Source organism: Typopeltis vanoorti, chromosome 15 (genome assembly GCF_054136105.1).
Source record: "Typopeltis vanoorti isolate ZY-2024b chromosome 15, IOZ_Tvanoo_1.0, whole genome shotgun sequence".
In the NCBI taxonomy this organism is placed as follows: Eukaryota; Metazoa; Arthropoda; class Arachnida; order Uropygi; family Thelyphonidae; genus Typopeltis; species Typopeltis vanoorti.
This window is the reverse complement of record NC_143563.1, coordinates 114618744-114636440: the sequence shown is the minus strand read 5'-3', so window position 1 is coordinate 114636440 and position 17697 is coordinate 114618744. Positions and strand designations below refer to the sequence as shown.

Sequence of the window (17697 nt, the reverse complement as noted above, 5' to 3'; positions counted from 1 at the left end):
TGAATTCTACTTGGTGAGCAGTTCAATGAGTCCTAAAAAGTTTCCATTGTTTGAATCACCAATTTGATGGGATGAACCAGTAAATGCTAGACCACATTCTCCCAAGAAAAGTACAACATCGGTGATGCACTTTAAAAGGTTGTACCATTTCACAGCCTCAGTTTTGATTGATGCTTCATATCCCAGACAGAAGGTGCCCTTCTAGTTCTCACGAAACTAGGTAGCATTCTCTGTGACTTGGCTTTTTCATGTTTTGGGATCCTGTATGAAAGGCTTCTGCCACTTTCAAGAATCCCAGCCTTCAGCAGATACCAGTGCAGACTTAGATGCAGACGTGCTAGTCTTGATTGTCTTGTGCCAAAATAATTGACATGCAAAGCAATATAAAGCTTTATGCTAGCTCCAGACAAGCTAGCCTCTTACATGTAATTCTCCATTAATGCTTTGAAAAATCAGTATATTTTCTGGGAAAACGTGATTGCAGGTGTCTTTTGGGAATATTTTAGGCAGAGGGATGTGACCATTCATAACATACTTTTCTATTTCCTTTTGAAATTGAAACTCGGTTGTGATACAACCAGTGTTAAGGCCTAGATTATGATTATTCCCCTCATCTTCCAAATTCACTTCCAAGTGTGTTTGTATATATTGTTTCTTTTTGTTTTCCATTTTCATTTTCTGTATCTGCTCCTTATTTGGGGATGAGGTTTCTTCTTGCTCTAATTTTATAGATGAGTTCAATGAAAAAAATTTTTATAGTCGCACTTAATCCAAATTTAAAGAGCATTTGTTGATCCCTTTTTTCATATTCCTCTTGTTCTTTCTAATTGTTGTTTTTCTGGTCTCCTGATTTCTGAGAATACATTTTGGAGAGATGATATATAATTTATACTTTTGTATCAGAAAAAAAGACTGTAAGACAAAAAAATTATATACTAATAATTTAGTAGTAGTAGACTAGTAGCACAGTTGACATATTAGTTATCAGTTATCTGTTAGAAAAGGCCAGTAAATTGTGGTTCAGTGCAAAATAACCAATCATTGGCCTTCAAAATCTTTTTATAACCATTTATTTGAATTTATTAGACAAAGTCATAGCAAATATTACCTTTAAAAAAATGAAGTTGTGACATCAAAACTAAGGGATATATGTATATATATACATATATACATATATACACAAGGGAGGTCTGGAAAATTCTGATAAACACCTACAATAAAATGATATTAAGGCAACTGATATAACCACAAGAAAGAACATATGAGTGGCAGAGTTATGAAGGTATTTTATTTTACTTTATTTTAAAAATCTTTGCACTGAAATACAGTGCTACATACTATGGTCTACCAGAGCAAGGCCGATGCCTTTGCCCCAATAGCCCAGAAAGGCTGAAGCCAAAATACATCAAGATCTATTCCACACCTGCCTGTACAAGATATTCTAGAAGTCATTTGTTGGTGACAACACCAAGCCACTAGTGTGCCCTGCAAAGCGACAAGATCTTAATGTCTGCCAAAGTAATGCCTATAGAAGTCAAGTTTTTGTAACTCTCATTTTAGAAATTATGGACTTTACAACCATGTTATAAATAACTTTTAATATCCAGACGTTTCAATCTTCATATTAAGATCATTATCTAGAGCATATACAAATATACAGGACAGGCAAAGTTACATTATATACAGTAAGCTAGAGAAACAATGAATTTTCTGTTGATGGCCTAAAGCTGAAGCCAACTTGGAAATCAGAGCCTCTGTTGCTAAAACTAGTTGTTGAAATTCAACTTGATGTTGAGTAGGAACTGAAGGCAGATTGTGAGGTACAGAGTATTACCCATCCAACCATTCCTATAAAGTTCTGTAAGCTCATTAACAAACTGTTAGCAACCTGCTAGTCTACTAACCTAACCCATCCCAGGGGTAGCTAGCCTGAGATTGGAGGAATAGCATAATGTAATGACCATTGAGTCACCCAAAGGTGTCCATTGTACTCCATGAGGATGCCACTCATTTCCACATTTGTCTGGTGCCTAGGACCAAAAGGTGTGCAACCAAGGCTATCAGGCTTCAGAACACCCAAATTAAGTTCTAACTAATAATATAATTCAGTTTTTATATTCTTATATCCTCATTTGTTCTTCCTTTTGGTTATATCAGTTGCTATTTTTGCATAAATATTTAGCTATTTCAATTTTTCTTATTACCATTATAAAAAAATAATCAGGTAACTTGTAATAGTATACTTGGGTAATATTTTACCCCATTAGGTCTATATCTAAAAAACAAACAAAAAAAAAAAAAAAACATTTAAGTAAGACCCACCTATACATGACAAGTGCCCAGTGCACAACCATTCCCTGATCCAAGTCAAAGATTATATTCCAATCCCATATTCTCCAGTTTATGCAGTAGCCTATCATGTGATATCCTATCAAATGCCTTAGAAAAATCCAACATTATCATAGTGTATCCATTTCCTTTAGTAAACCCATGCTGTTCACTGCAGAGTATAGAATGCTTGTCTACCCATTTCTGTATACAAGTGCTTACCAACTTTTCTAAAATTTTCACTACCACACCAGAGATACTAATAGGTCAGTAGTTAGACACATCAGTTTTTGCACCACCCTTGTGCAATGGAACTATCATACATTCCTGACCTGAGACTCAACTTATACAAATGTGTTAAAGGCCTAGCCACTTCAGCTGAACATTCCTTTAGCAAATGGGCTGATATTCCATCTATCCCTATTGAAAAATTCTTATCCAGGTTATGCAAGAGCTCTTCAACCTCATTTTCATGAACCTCTTAACTTTTCATCCAGCGTAGCAGTAGCACTGTGCAACATGCTACATACACCTGGTTGATATATCTTAGCAAAGTGCCCTACACAAATCCAACACTAACAAAGATTTTGGGTCGAAAAATGCCATTTTTCTCTTTCGCCACACGTTTTCCAACCAAAATTTCTTAACCTTGGAATTTATCCAACCTTTATCATTAGCAGTAACAATAATATCTTTGGAATCACAACCTTTTGGAACAGTCTTTCTTTTGAAAATCACAATCGGTGGCAGTTTGGAGTTACACAGAGAACCACAGTAAAGTTAGACCTTTCTTGCCCTGTTGTAGCAACTGAAACCTAGATATTCTCATAGCTTTAGCTCTTTCACTAACAACCCAATCAATCAGTTTTTTTCTTTGGTTGGCCACAAGCACCTTCTAAACCTCATAGCACATTTCCATGTATGTAAACATTTCAGGACTGTTTCAGCCTTTCTCCATTCACGGACACTACTTTCCCCAACACTGAACAATCTACCAGCTTCACGATTCCCACACAAGTTATCTTTCAGGTCACACAAAAAGTCATGGTTGAATTAAAAAAATCAACCGCTGCTACTAGCAACACACGTGCTTTTAAAGAATTCCTCTGTCTGTACTTCCTAACTTAACGCTAGTTGGCGCATGCGCGTTATCGATACAGCAAAGGAAATGATGAAAATGTTGGGGGTGCGAGTTATACATTCAGTGCACATTATCTGTCGAAAAATACGGTATTATTTATTATACCTGTACATTTTCCAACACTGCATAATATCATGGTAATTCGTAATTTCTATTACGAATTACAATATATAAAACTATGTAGGCTTACACATTTTATAAGCCTACATAAGCCCTACCCAGGAAATTTCCTGCTTCCCTCCTTTGGCTCCTGGACCCTGCATATACCCAAAAAAAAGCGAGTAAACAAAAGTAGCCAATATTATAATGTTGCTTAATCAGTTCTTTTTAATAGCCTTATGAAATTCATATTAATAAAGCAAAAGAAATGACTTATGCAAATGGACAGATATCTAAGTTGCATGAATTGATTACAGATATTAAGCCATCTTTAGTGTCTTTTGAAGAACCGGCAATATCTCCAATTGCTGGTCCCTCACAACATGACAGGAGTAGTGCAATGATGATGTATATGGACACCTCAGGAGTACCTGCTATACCAGGTCCAAGTAATTATCAGCCAGATAATCAAGTGTGTGCACAGCAACCTCATGAACAGCAACAATCACAAGGTAAGAATATGTTTATTGTTATTTTTTGAGAAGATCTAAGTGAACAAATTTGGGCAGGTATGCAGTTAAATTAGGTATCTAAATTTTAATGAAACTGAATAATATATTGCTTTCTTGGTCCCATTGGTTTAATTTCTAAGTTAGTTTACTAAAATCTTGGAAATTATAACTTGAAAATTATTCAGTCTTTTTTGCATTTCTCTTGGGGTTGCCTCCCTTTATTTTTGTTGTTGATTTTCTGTTCACTTTTTAGAATATCTCCACAATTCTATATTATACATGCGCCTTTTAGTATATAACTACAATTTGTGCACAGATATTAGTAAACCTGGGTTCTGAGGAGATAGGTCAAAAGATACGGATGAGTAACAGAGATGATAACTGGTCCGTGAAATTGTGGATATGAAGACAGACTGACAGAATATGGACTTAGTTTAAAGAGATCATACAGTACTAATTTTGCAGCATAAGGCAAGCAGGGAAGGTGAACTATCTGCTGAAACTTAATAAGAATGTGATTAAGGAAACGTATAACAGGCTACTGTTTCATATTGTGTGTGCATCTTGAATGAATGTATATTCAAGGAGAGATATGATAGGTATTTTAGGCATAAGTGGCTAAAAATCTGGCCTCTCTTGAGGACATCTTGGATTTCCTGGATTATCTGTACAGTGAAACATTATTTTCTTTCTAAAATGTCAGTTAAATCTACAAAAGGCTGGAAATTTTAGCACCTTGGGTGTGTGCGGGGAGGAGATTGCAGAAAATAAGGATTTAATCTAGGATCTGTAAGGATATGCATACTGCTTAATGTTGCTCTTTTGCTTAGCTTTGCCCTGAATTAATTGTGAAATAAGGGATATACTTAATTGCATTGACTAGTTTGAGTATTTACCAGAATGGCCAAGCACCATATTTCCATTATGTTTATGAGTTGAAATGTAGAAGTAAAAAAAGGAAGTGCATTTCATGATCATATTCTATTTGTGTAATATTGGAAGACTTTTTTTTAATTTTATTCTTATGAATAATGTTACCATTTGCCTTTCAAGTAGAAGAATTATTTTGAGCTCATCAAAATTTTAATTCTGGCTATGAAATTTGGCAAAAGAGAAACGTTTGAACAAATAGCCAAGTGAATACATTTTTATAAAATGTGCTACTTATATAGGTAACATGCAAATTTCAAGAAAGAAATCTCATATACCAAATGGGAATTATAGTGTATTAACAGTAAATTCGCTGATGAGAGTTTTAAAAAACAAATTGCAAGGAATTTGCTTAAAATGTAAAACCAAAGATTTAAAAAAAAAAAAATTTTAAAAAAAGTCAGTTAATGAAACTTGCTTTATTCACTGCAAATGGTAGAAGAATGTCAGTTTGCAGAACTATGCAAAACAATAAGGAAAAAGATGAGAAATGAAATAAGATCTTATAACACTAAAAAAATAAAAGAAATAGTCGAAAACAATAAAATATGAAAATATATATCAGTTGGCAAAAGTCAAATAACTACAATAAAAGATAAGAATGAAACTACCATAAGGAACCAAGAACAAATCCTATGCAGGCTAGAAGAATTTTATAAAGAACTCTATAGTGATCCTTCAACAGATAAATTAAATATAAATAACTCCTCTCCATCGCATATGGAATTCATCCCCCCCATTCACTTCAGATGAAATAAAACAAGCATTAAAACAAATGGAAAATGTCCTGGTGAAGACCTAATTCAATATAACAATATAATTCACCATGTCACAAACTTACTAAATTTATGCCTAGAAGAGAGGAAGATACCGGAAAATTGGAAAAATGATACTCTGATACTGTTATTTAAAAAAGGAGACAAAGAACTATAGACCAATTAGTATTCTCTAATCTGTACAAAATTCTCACAAAAGTAATAACAAACAGGTTAACACCTCTTCTAGATTCAAATCAACCAGTAGAACAAGCAGGATTCTGTAAAGGCTTCAACACAGCTGATCATATTCATGCAGTAAAACAAATAATAGAAAAAGCAGAAGAAAACCAATTGCCTCTCTGTTTAGCCTTCATTGATTATGAAAAAGCATTTGATTCCATCAAAACTAACGCAATAATCAATGCACTCCAGAATCAGGGAGTTCCTGGAGAATATATGGACCTCCTCCAGACAATATACCTCACTGCAACAGCAACAATCCAACTTCACATGAGTAGCAATAAAATATCAATTGAAAAAGGTGTCCAACAAGGAGACTCTCTATCGCCCAAAATCTTTACAGCAGTCCTTCAAGAAATATTTAATAATATAAACTGGACAAACCTTGATATAAAAATTAATAACAGAAACTTAACACACATCTAAGATATGCAGATGATATCATAATTTTTGCAAACACTCCAGAAGGCCTTATTATAATGATAGAAACCTATATCATAAAAGCAGAAAAGTCGGTCTAAAGATAAACAGAGAAAAAACTAAAATCATGTTTAATCGTTTAGTAACACCAAAAAACATAATAATAGAAAACAATTTTTTGGAAAGAGTCTCTTCGTATACATAAGGTCATCTCGTTGACCTAAACTGTGGACTCCAAAAGGAAATAAATAGGAGAGTTCAGCTTGCCTGGAGTGCATTCAGAAAATCGGAAAACATTTTTCAAAACGATGATGTCCCACTCTGTTTAAAAAGGAAGACATTTAACCGGTGTATACCTCCAGTCATCTCATATGGTTGCGAAACTTGGTCACTAACAAGAACGCTGGCAAATAAATTAACAACAACTCAAAGAAAAATGGAGAGGTTGATGCTAGGCATCACATTAAAAGATAAGAAGCGAAACACCTGGATAAAAAGCCAGACCCGCATCACTGACATCATTCTTCACCATAAGCGACTAAAATGGAAATGGGCCGAACATTTATCCAGAAGAGAAGATGAGCGATGGACCACCATACTTAAAAGCTGGATTCCTAAAGAAGGGTATAATAAATTTAGTTTAATCCTTTATCCAAGTGTGAGCAAACAAAGTTTGCGCCTGAAAGTATCTTCAGGACTGGGGTAAGGTGGTACAACACCAGGGCACTCCTTGCAAAGGTGGAGCAAGCTACCAACACGCCTATCTCAGTATCGCCTATAATGCAAAACACATCTCCTTGCGGATATGTCTAATGTTATGCATTAAGGGAAGGGCCACAACCCAGACTAGTTTCAACCTTTATTGAGGTCTCTTCAGTGGGAGCCAGGCCCAAGTGGTATCTCCACTTGGGCCTGGAGATGCTAAGGCAGAAGCATTAGCAGGTCATCTCTACCTATAGGAGTTGCCAAATGGTGTGCCACCCTTTTTTAATAAATTACTCTGGATTTAGAGAAAGATGTTGAAAGTTTATTTTTCACTTGGTTAGAGTATAATAAATTTAGTTCAATCCTTTATCCAAGTGTGAGCAAACAAAGTTTGCGCCTGAAAGTATCTTCAGGACTGGGGTAAGGTGGTACAACACCAGGACACTCCTTGCAAAGGTCACCTAGGGTTTTTTCTGAAGTGAATGTTAAAACAATAAACAGTGCCACAAAATCTGTAAATCTTGTTGTCATAGAGAAATTGGGATATACTTCTGTAGAGTGAGTTATGTTCTGTTGAATAAAGAAATATAACAAAGTGTAGGCATGTGTTGTAGGTCATTCTGGATCCTTTTATACAACATTAAAATTCTTTTTAATGTGTGGAGATACTTGCTCACAGTTCTGCACTGCTAATTTTGATCTTTTGTTGCTATACTTGTATAATTATATTTTGAGTATCACTGCTTCAAACAAATGTTTTCTAAAAATTGTTGCCTTGATGTTATAATCATCTTAATCCATCAGTACATAGTAGCTTTGCAGTCGATCATGTGTTTTCATAGTTTTTATTTCTATAGAACTCAGCATTTCATACAAAGAACATCTGTTGAAATGTTCACATCTTAATATTGCAATTCAGTTTGTAAAGCTTGACAGTATATTATTTTCTGTTTCCTTCTTGCTCTGTATTTTACCCTCACCTGTGCCATCCTCTGGAAGTGTTGTTCTGTTCTGCATAAATTATTCATGTTTCTCCTGCAGTTGTGACTGATATGAGGAAATGTTGTGATTCCAGATCTAAGAAATCAAAACTAACACTTTCATTCTTGTGAAACTAGCCATTCCAAATGTATTTTTGATGGGGGAAAATGGAAAATTCTTTCCATCAGATGATCAAACTTTATACACATCTCCTCAGTTGGCATGCATTGCTATTAATCATTTTCAATAGCAAACAACCGCTTTCCTTTTGGAAAAGGAATTCATGTTAAGGATGCTATGAGATATAGGTTAACAGAAGAACATCTGTGAAAGGAAAAGGGTAGTACTCAAGGAAAGAAGAAGAAGAAAAAAAGATTTTATATTATAAAGAAGAGCAAGAAAAAAATAGAAACACAAACTTTTGTATCTAGAAATCATTTGTTATGCAATTCAGCAAAGTGCTAATGTGAAATATGGATTATGTATCACATCTTTAACTAAAGAAACATTTTATATGCAAATAAAGTGAACTGTGTGCCAGATTGTTCATTTTTCCAGTTTGGTATGTTGCTTATGCATTTGGTAAAGAAAAATCTCAAGACTTGAAGATTGTGCTTCTACACTGAGAGATGCTGATATAGAACCATTACTTGGAATTTTTTTAGATCTGTTATATATTTAGCAGATACTGCTTAGATATATTAGCATGTGTTAATATTTTGGTTTCTAAGTGATTAATAATTTTCAGATATCTTTGATTCTTCATGTAATTATTTCAGTTTATTCTTCAGGATTTCAGCTTTGTTTTAGTCTAGAATCATAATTATGTCTGATTTCCTGTTTTTCTTTTTTTTTCTTTTTTTTCCCTCATGGATGTGATAGACATTATAAAACATAAATCAGGGAGAGGAGGAAGGTTTTAATTTTTTATGCATAAGACATCTTTATAGTTATCAACAGACCTTGGGGTAAAAAAAAAACTTATGTGAGATAGCTCTCTCTCTCTCTCTCACACACACAGTTCTCTAAGGTGTCCAAATAATCTATGGTAATTTCATAAAGACATATTTAGACATTATTAGGAAATGATTAGCTCTCATTCTATAGAACAATTCCTCATTGGAAGTTAATTCTAGTTATTTAATTTGGCATCTTGTCCATATTTATTCACATAGTTAATTCTCTTGTCTAATGCGTGTGTGTGTGTGTATATATATATATATATTTATTTATTTTTTAATAAGTACAAAGAAAAGGATTCATTATTCAAAAGAATCATTTAATAGCATTCTGGCAGTTGAAACCTACATGGTTAAGTTATGCAAAACATTTTCTGATTCTTGAACTTTCATTGTTGGAGTCTGTTTCAATTCCAGGCTCCAGTGCATTATTATTACTGGGAAATTGAAATGAATAACTCTCAGAGAAAATTAAAAGTAGCATAAACATATCTTGGAAATTATAATTTTTTTTTTTTAAATTCATTTTCCACCATCCCTACCATTAAAAAATTCTCCAGTTCACTTACAAGATATTTTCTGATTTGATTCCACGTTAGGATATCTTTCACTATTTAATTAAATTAATTAACTCGGAATTCACATATCTTTTGTGCCTGTATCATTTTGCAGTATTGCTATGTAATTTTTGTCAAGTCAAGAGATGTAGTTAAATTTGGTGCTCTTTTTTGAGTTATGGTATCTTAATTTGTAATATTAATTCCAATGACAAAAGAAAAGAAACTAGTGTAATCCATTTCTTTCTACTTTTAAAAGCAATAGTGTTTATTACTTTAATTTTGCTACATAAATCTTGATAAAAAAATCACATTCATTATTTGGAATACAATTATTTTGCACTATTTAATAAATAAAATATATAATCCCATCTATCCATAACAAAAATAAATTTAAAACAAGTAATTAAAAAAAAAAATGAATTTGGCATTTTTCTTAGGTATGTAAGAAAACAAGTTAATTCATTTAGCAAAATTTAAATTAAAATGTGAAGCTGATGTAGTTATTTCTCACTTAATAAGCAGAATTCTTCCAATTAACATAGCATTGCTATAATGATAACTTGTTTTCTTAATTACAAATATAAAGTCATATGTAATTTTATATATAAATATATGTGAGATATAAAATACCCATATTTCATTCAATTGGGCATAAGTGTTTGCTTTATGAAAAGAGCATTTGAATACTATGAATTGTAAGTAAGAATACCATTTCACCTGTGAAACCAATGCCTAGTGCTTATCATTATTAGTTTCTCAGTTAATATGCACTTTTTATCATACTTTATGAAATGTGCTGACTTGAACCATATGATATATCCCTTTCTGATGCCTTAAACATAAATAATATTAGATTGATTCGGGAAGTTCTCATATATTGCAGTAGGAAGGGGCGGAGAAAGAAACTCTATACATAACAAAGATTGAGATACTTAAAAATTATATTGTGTATCAAGAGTATAGTTTTATTCAGTGTACAAGATAACGACATTAGATGAATGACACTACCAGCCATTAAAACCAACAAACTTATATTTTGGGAATATAGCATGTTTATAATGAAAGTGTTGTTACTAAATATGGAACCTCTCTGTAATGCACTACTAGTTTTAGTTGATATCTTGCTTTAAAAAAAAAAAAAAAAAAAAATTTAAAAAAAGAGAGAGAGAAAGGTAAGTTATTAAATGTGCTTTGAAGAAGAGAGGATATTGATATAAATGTGTGGTGAACTTCACAAGTTTCCTTACCCAGGATATGTGCCAAAGATTTGGTAAGTAAATTTCTCCTTCTTTAAATTAAAACTTGCTCCAGGTAGTAAATATTGGAAATGTGATAATTAATTGAGTGTGTGTGTGTATATGTATGCATGTACACACACACACATACACACTTGTGCAAACATACATGCTCTTTTAGATCATTAAGTGACTCCATTTTTCAGAAAAGCAGATATGTTTTGCTTTCCACCAGTTTATATATGATATATATAAAATACAGAAATTTTGTCCTGTTTGACACAACTTCATCTATTTCTGTTTAACACTTGTAAGATATATACTGAAATGAATTACTGCAATTCTTTTATATCTGAAGTGATATTTTTTTAATACTGTATAACTATTTATCAGTGTTTAATGACACAGGCTAGACTTACAACATGTTTTCATTGTAATCATATTTTGTAATACATTTCAGAAAATAAAATCACTGCTAAAATTGATTGTTTTGTTTTATTTGTACTCCTTCCCACCAAGAATTTTGTCTCTGTACTAGAGCTGTCAACTCACATACTACAGGATTTGTATTGTATTTAGTTGGCATGGTACTATTAAAGTGCAAACTTTAATTTTGTATGTATGTAAATTATTTTTAAAAAAAAATAAAATAAAATTAGAGTGGGTGCCATCCAAATGATTCCATTTGTTTTCTGTCTGTTCTCATTCTGGATTTGTTGGTTGGTTGTTTCTTTACCCTAAATCTAAAACAAATAATTTGAAAGGAATCTGGAACCTTTACCTGAGATTTGGGATTAATTTGAAGGAGCTAACACTTTAAAGTAAGTATTATTGATTTTATGTTTTATGTTGAAGTTTTAAATTATTAACTATAGCATAAAAAAGCAATCATTTCATTGATTATTTTAATATTTAAAAACTTATTGTTATGAGTGGTGGCATATTAATATTCAGTGCATCCAATCAGTTGATTATTGAAGTAGCAGGTATAATTTACAAATAGAACTATGAAAATGGAAGGTGAAAATAATATTAGTAAATACTGGTGTTTAAACTTCAAAAATAGTATTGGGTTACTTGAAAAATTAGGTATGGAATATGGGAAAATATTAATGTAAACATTTTATAATGATGATGCTGTGTAATAACAAACAAGTTGTATGTTACTTGTGTTTGTGCATTTTGTAATCTTTCTGTACAATTAAAGATGAATGTTTCAAATATTGGCATATTTAGTATGTTATTGATTTCTTAACATTCATTTGTTGCTCATTTTTGTCTTCTCATTAAAGAACAGTATAACTGTATTCAATTAATGGAACTTAGTAAACTTGTGGTTTTTTTACATGAATGTAGTGAACATTCATGTAAAAATGTTCACTACATTAGGCCATTTCTTATAACAACATACATATAGGCATTGTTAAACCAATTCAGTTAAATGTAGTTTCTGGTTTAAATATTTCTTATTGAAAATGTAGCATGTTATTAGATTTTAGAAAAGTTATTGCTTTCTAATGCTAATTATGACTTAATTGACAAACAAATAACAAGGAATAAGGTTCTTTATTATGAATAATATAGTCAGTGCAGCAATTATAAACAGAAATTTGTTATTATTTATGCAACATGTCTTTCTGTAATAAAAAAAAAAGGAAATAAATTGATTTTATATAATTATTTCCACTGAGTGCTGTTGTTACACATATCATTGATATTGTTTTGAGTAAATTTAATGCAAATATCAGTTATTTTATGAGTCAGAGCATGGTATATTAAATATTAAATTGTGTAGTAACCATGATATGATCCTATCTGTGTTTGCTGCAATAAATATTTAATTCAAACAAATGCAGTTTTTGTTTCATTGCATATAGCAGTTTAAATTGTGAGAAATCATTACTTGGCCAAAATGAATTCATTTTGTTACTGATCTAAAAGGAATTTTAATTGGAGTCTGAGTTTCATTTCCAAAATTCTTTTGGGAGGAGTGTGTGCATGGGGGGGGTGGGGGACACTTATTAAAGGAATTTTGACAACTGCTTAGAATTATGCATTCTAAAGTCTCTTTGATAATACTTCATTAGTTGGGGAAGTGTATGTGTAATCAAAAAAGAATAAACAGAAATAAATATGTCACTCTGGTGTATCAGAAATGCGGATTTGCTTTCCTTCTTCAGAAATATCAAACAGGATTGTCTTAAAGAAACTGAGTCCCTTCAGCATAACAAATTTTGGTAAGTGCATTTTATTCATTTATTTTTGTGAAAGTAATTTTTGTAATTAATTTATTGAGTAATGAATTAATAACACTTGTATGTCACATTTAAAAAATGAAGTGAAAGCTATATGGAATATTCCCATGTGATAAGAGTATTACATACTTAAGCAAATTTCTTTTCTAACTAGCTTAATGTAACAAATCCTGGATAATTTATGCAGTCCCAAATTTTAATTTTCTGAGAAATATGAGAATTTGAGAATTTCTTTGATTAAAGAGGGAGAATAATCTACCTTATCGGTGCTGTGCCAATCTGGTGTATTTATTAGATGAAATGATATACTATAACGCATGCCCACAGTTTTCAACAACTCTTCATAGAGATTTAAAATCCTTACTTTCTTAAAATACATTTATATCAGAATCTTATTGTATAGTCATTCTATACTACAATATTTTTCACTAGTATAAAGGACTCATGCTATTAGCAGCATGTTTAACTGTTTCTTGTAGCATGCTGTAAAAATTTAGAATTCATGTTTTTGCAGTTTTTATTTAACTCTACTTTCCTCTTCGGTTTAATATAAATTGTATTATACATAGAATAGTTTAAATAATGCAGTTGATTTTTTTAATAATAAGTGTTGCATTGGTTTCGGTTTCCACCTTACTTTGAAGAATATTATGCTAAAAGTGGGAGTTCTATAAACTATCTGAAAAAGATAGAGAAAAGAAAAATTTTTACTGTGTATTTCCTGAGAAGCAATATTCTTATATAAAAATTGATTTACATGTATATTCATATGCTCACTTAAGAATTATAAACACGTTAACACAAGAATATTTTAATGCTTGCCAAATATTTCAGTCTGAAAGTAACAGACTATCCTCAGTGGCTTGATAGGAACAGTTTTTTCAAGGTGGAATACAAACAGTTGATCATTCAAAAGTAGAACGAGCCACATGATGTTACATTGCTAAGCATAAAAGAGAGGTAAATTTCATCAGAGTGATGAATATATTATAGGTATTAATTCACAATTTCATATAACAATCTTAATTTATAAATTCAAAATTTAATATTAGATTAATGTAAGAATTAATGGTCTCAGTTTAAAAAAAAAAAAAAAAAACTTTGTGTGTTATCTGGATTAAACTTTCCCATATTTTTGACAAGGATATACAGTCATTTCAATTCAAGTTAGAACGTTGAAGTAAGGCTCAGCACTCTCTCTTTGAATAGGTGTTCGAATTTATAGCGACATCTGTGTAGAAAGCGAGTCTTGGACCAGAGAATGTTGTGGCTTGTCTCTATTCTGTGCTGTGCCAATCCAGACTTATCCGATTTGTTGTATGATTGAGATTCTTGTATTCTTTTTTCTATAGAGAGTCCTGTTTGTTTTGTTCAAAGCACGACAGATTGCAGTTACAAGGAACTTGATATACAACCAGGCAGAGACATAGTTGAGCGTGTGTCTTTGGAAGAGGGGAAATAGGTGGATATTTTGTTAATAGAGATATAAGCGGCTGTTAAATCATATTTCTTCAGAATTCTTGAAATTGGTTCTGAAATCCCTGAAATATATGGAATTGGAACTTGGCGTATTGATTATTTGTCATTCTGGATTGGATTTTATGAATCAAACAGATGTTGTGTAGTTTTTTCAGGAAGCCATTTAATTTCATGTGATGTTTGAATGTTGAAAGTTCTTTCTGTAATTCACGGGGAGTTGAACAATTAGTTCTAGCTCGTCGAATTAAATATTTTATGATTCCTGTTTTTTGATAAGGATGATGGGCAGGTTGTTTGAGAATGTAACTTTCTTTGAGAGGTACATTAGCATATAGAGATTCTACATCGAAGCTCACCATAAGATCAGTAGGTTGTAATGAGATATTTTTTAATTTATTTAAGAAATCAATAGTTTTTCAAAAAAGAGCATGATTTCAATAATTTCGCTAAATACTTGACTATGCGATATGTAGGTGAATCAATATCAACTATAGGACGGAGAGGAATGTCTGTCTTGTGAATTTTTGGTAGACCATAAAATCTGGGTCTTGCAAAATGTGTTTTTAATCTTTCTAACATGTCTGCATCTGAACTTGTCACCGTATCTAGAAGGGAATTTAATTTCTTCAGTTGCCTGTTGGTGGGTTCGTGATCAAGTTCTTGATATGTTGAGCGATCTCGAAGTAAAAAGAAATTTTTCTCATGCAGTTTGAAGAATCCATGACTGTTGCTTCTTAAGGAATGTAGCACTTTCTTTTCAGAAGGAGATATGTTGGAAGGAGGAAACTTGGCTTTAAGTAGTGTAGAAAAACTTCGAGGTGGAGAGAATTAGCTTTTTCACTGGAGAGATGACTAAGGTTCCATTCGATGTTAACCAGGAAATCTAAATAAGAAATTTTTTTTTAGGGACTATAGCAAATTCTTGTCCTTTTGAGAGGATGAGTGTTTCACTACTGATTAAAGGGCGACTGGACACGTTGACGACCCAATTATATGGAACATGGAAAGACTTGATTTGTCTAGAAATAAGGATATCAAATTTGCGGTTTAGATGTCAATTCTGTTTTTTTTTATATGAACGTTGTATATAGCGTTTAGCCACATTAAGAACTATGTCGGAAAGTTGTGGGTCTAAGTTTGTGGAGATAAAGGTACAGGGATCAGCAACTTGACGAATGTTAATAGCAAGATCATGTTTAGCTGCTCTGAGTTGATTACGGATTAAAGCTAAGCTGGTGTTCCTATAGATTTTTTTGAGCTCCAGGAGATTTGATGGTTTCTTTTATCTTAGCGAAGTTAGGAATAATCTGATTATCATGGCATTTTTTCCATGAGAAGTCCACTTTTATTTGGAACATCTAGAAGACGTCTTGTTTTCATCTATATTTCCTCAACCATCTTTTTGGGTTAGATATATAGACGACATCTTTTCAGTGTGGCCTCACAATAGGAAACCTTTTTTGGCTAAAAAGGTTTCCTTACCTTTTAAGCCAAAATCAATTCCTTACATCCTCGTATTAAGTTTACCATGGAGATTGAAAAAGACAACAAGTTATCCTTTTTAGACATCCGCTCACCTTCGGGTATTCTGACAACAACAGTTTACAGAAAACCCACTTTTACTGGACGTTACATTCTCAAACAATCTGCCCATCATCCTTATAAAAAACAGGAATCATAAAATGTTTAATTCAACGAGCTAAAACTAATTGTTCAACTCCCCATGAATTACAGAAAAAACTTTCAACAATCAAACATCACATGAAATTAAATGGCTTCCTGAAAAAACTACGCAACATCTGTTCGATTCATAAAATCCAATCCAGAACGTCAAATAATCAATACGTCAAGTTCCAATTCCATATATTTCAGGGATTTCAGAACCAACTTCAAGAATTCTGAAGAAATATGATTTAACAGCCACTTATATCCATATTAACAAAATATCCACCTATTTCCCCTCTTCCAAAGACACACGCTCAACTATGTCTCTGCCTGGTTGTATATCAAGTTCCTTGTAACTGCAATCTGTTGTGCTTTGAACAAAACAAACAGGACTCTCTATAGAAAAAAGAATACAAGAATCTCAATCATACAACAAATCGGATAAGTCTGGATTGGCACAGCACAGAATAGAGACAAGCCACAACATTCTCTGGTCCAAGACTCGCCTATTCAAAGAGAGTGCTGAGGCCTTACTTCAACTCCTAACTTGAATGGAAATGACTGTATATCTTAGTCAAAAATATGGGAAAGTTTAATCTGGATAACACACTAAAAGTGTTTTTTTTTTTTTTTTTTAAACTGAGACCATTAATTCTTACATTAATCTAATATTAAATTTTGAATTTATAAATTAAGATTGTTATATGAAATTGTGAATTAATACCTATAATTTATTCATCACTCTAAAATTTACCTCTCTTTAATGCTTAGCAATGTAACATCACATGGCTCGTTCTACTTTTGAATGATCAATTGCTTGTATTCCACCTTGTAAACACTGTTCCTATCAAACCACTGAGTATAGTCTGTTAGTTTCAGATTGAAATATTTGGCAAACATTAAAATATTCTTGTGTTAACATGTTTATAATTCTTAATTTAATGTCACAAGTGTCTCTCAAAAACATATGCTCACTTACTTCTGTTAAATTCTTTACAACATATTTGCTCTTAGTTAATAGTACATGTATATTTACAATTCAGTTTTAATTACATGAAAATCATGGTCTATCAACACCTCTTACCATCAGGTATATAACATCATTTAATATTAGGTTGTCAGCATGTAAATATACTTGTGTGTGTGTAAAATAGAGTATATATTGAATAGCCAGTTTGTTAGCTATACTTACCCAATAGTGTGCTGAACTGCTGCAAGCCATTGGAACAGCCTTGGGAATTGGATCCAAAAGATTCCCAAAATACTTCACATTCATCATGCCCACTTTGTATACAAGGTGGGCATCATGAATTTCTGCATTTTATCAGATTTGCTAGCATTCGGCTCCTTTCATAAACATCTAATTTTATTGCATTTCAAATATTCTCAGTGGGATTGTGTTATCATTAAGGAAAGCTCATTATCATTCT

General features: G+C 32.2%; 1 protein-coding gene across 31 annotated transcripts in view; it reads left to right on the top strand.

The window, feature by feature from the left end:
* LOC150099090 (uncharacterized) overlaps nucleotides 1–17697 on the top strand; it is a 479515-nt gene that overhangs the window by 175653 nt on the left and 286165 nt on the right. For all 31 annotated transcript variants that reach the window (XM_090405399.1, XM_090405406.1, XM_090405404.1 and 28 more), the window contains exon 4: nucleotides 3886–4080. In XM_090405399.1, coding sequence (XP_090261525.1) covers nucleotides 3886–4080 — 195 coding nt within the window. The remainder of the gene's footprint in view (nucleotides 1–3885; nucleotides 4081–17697) is intronic.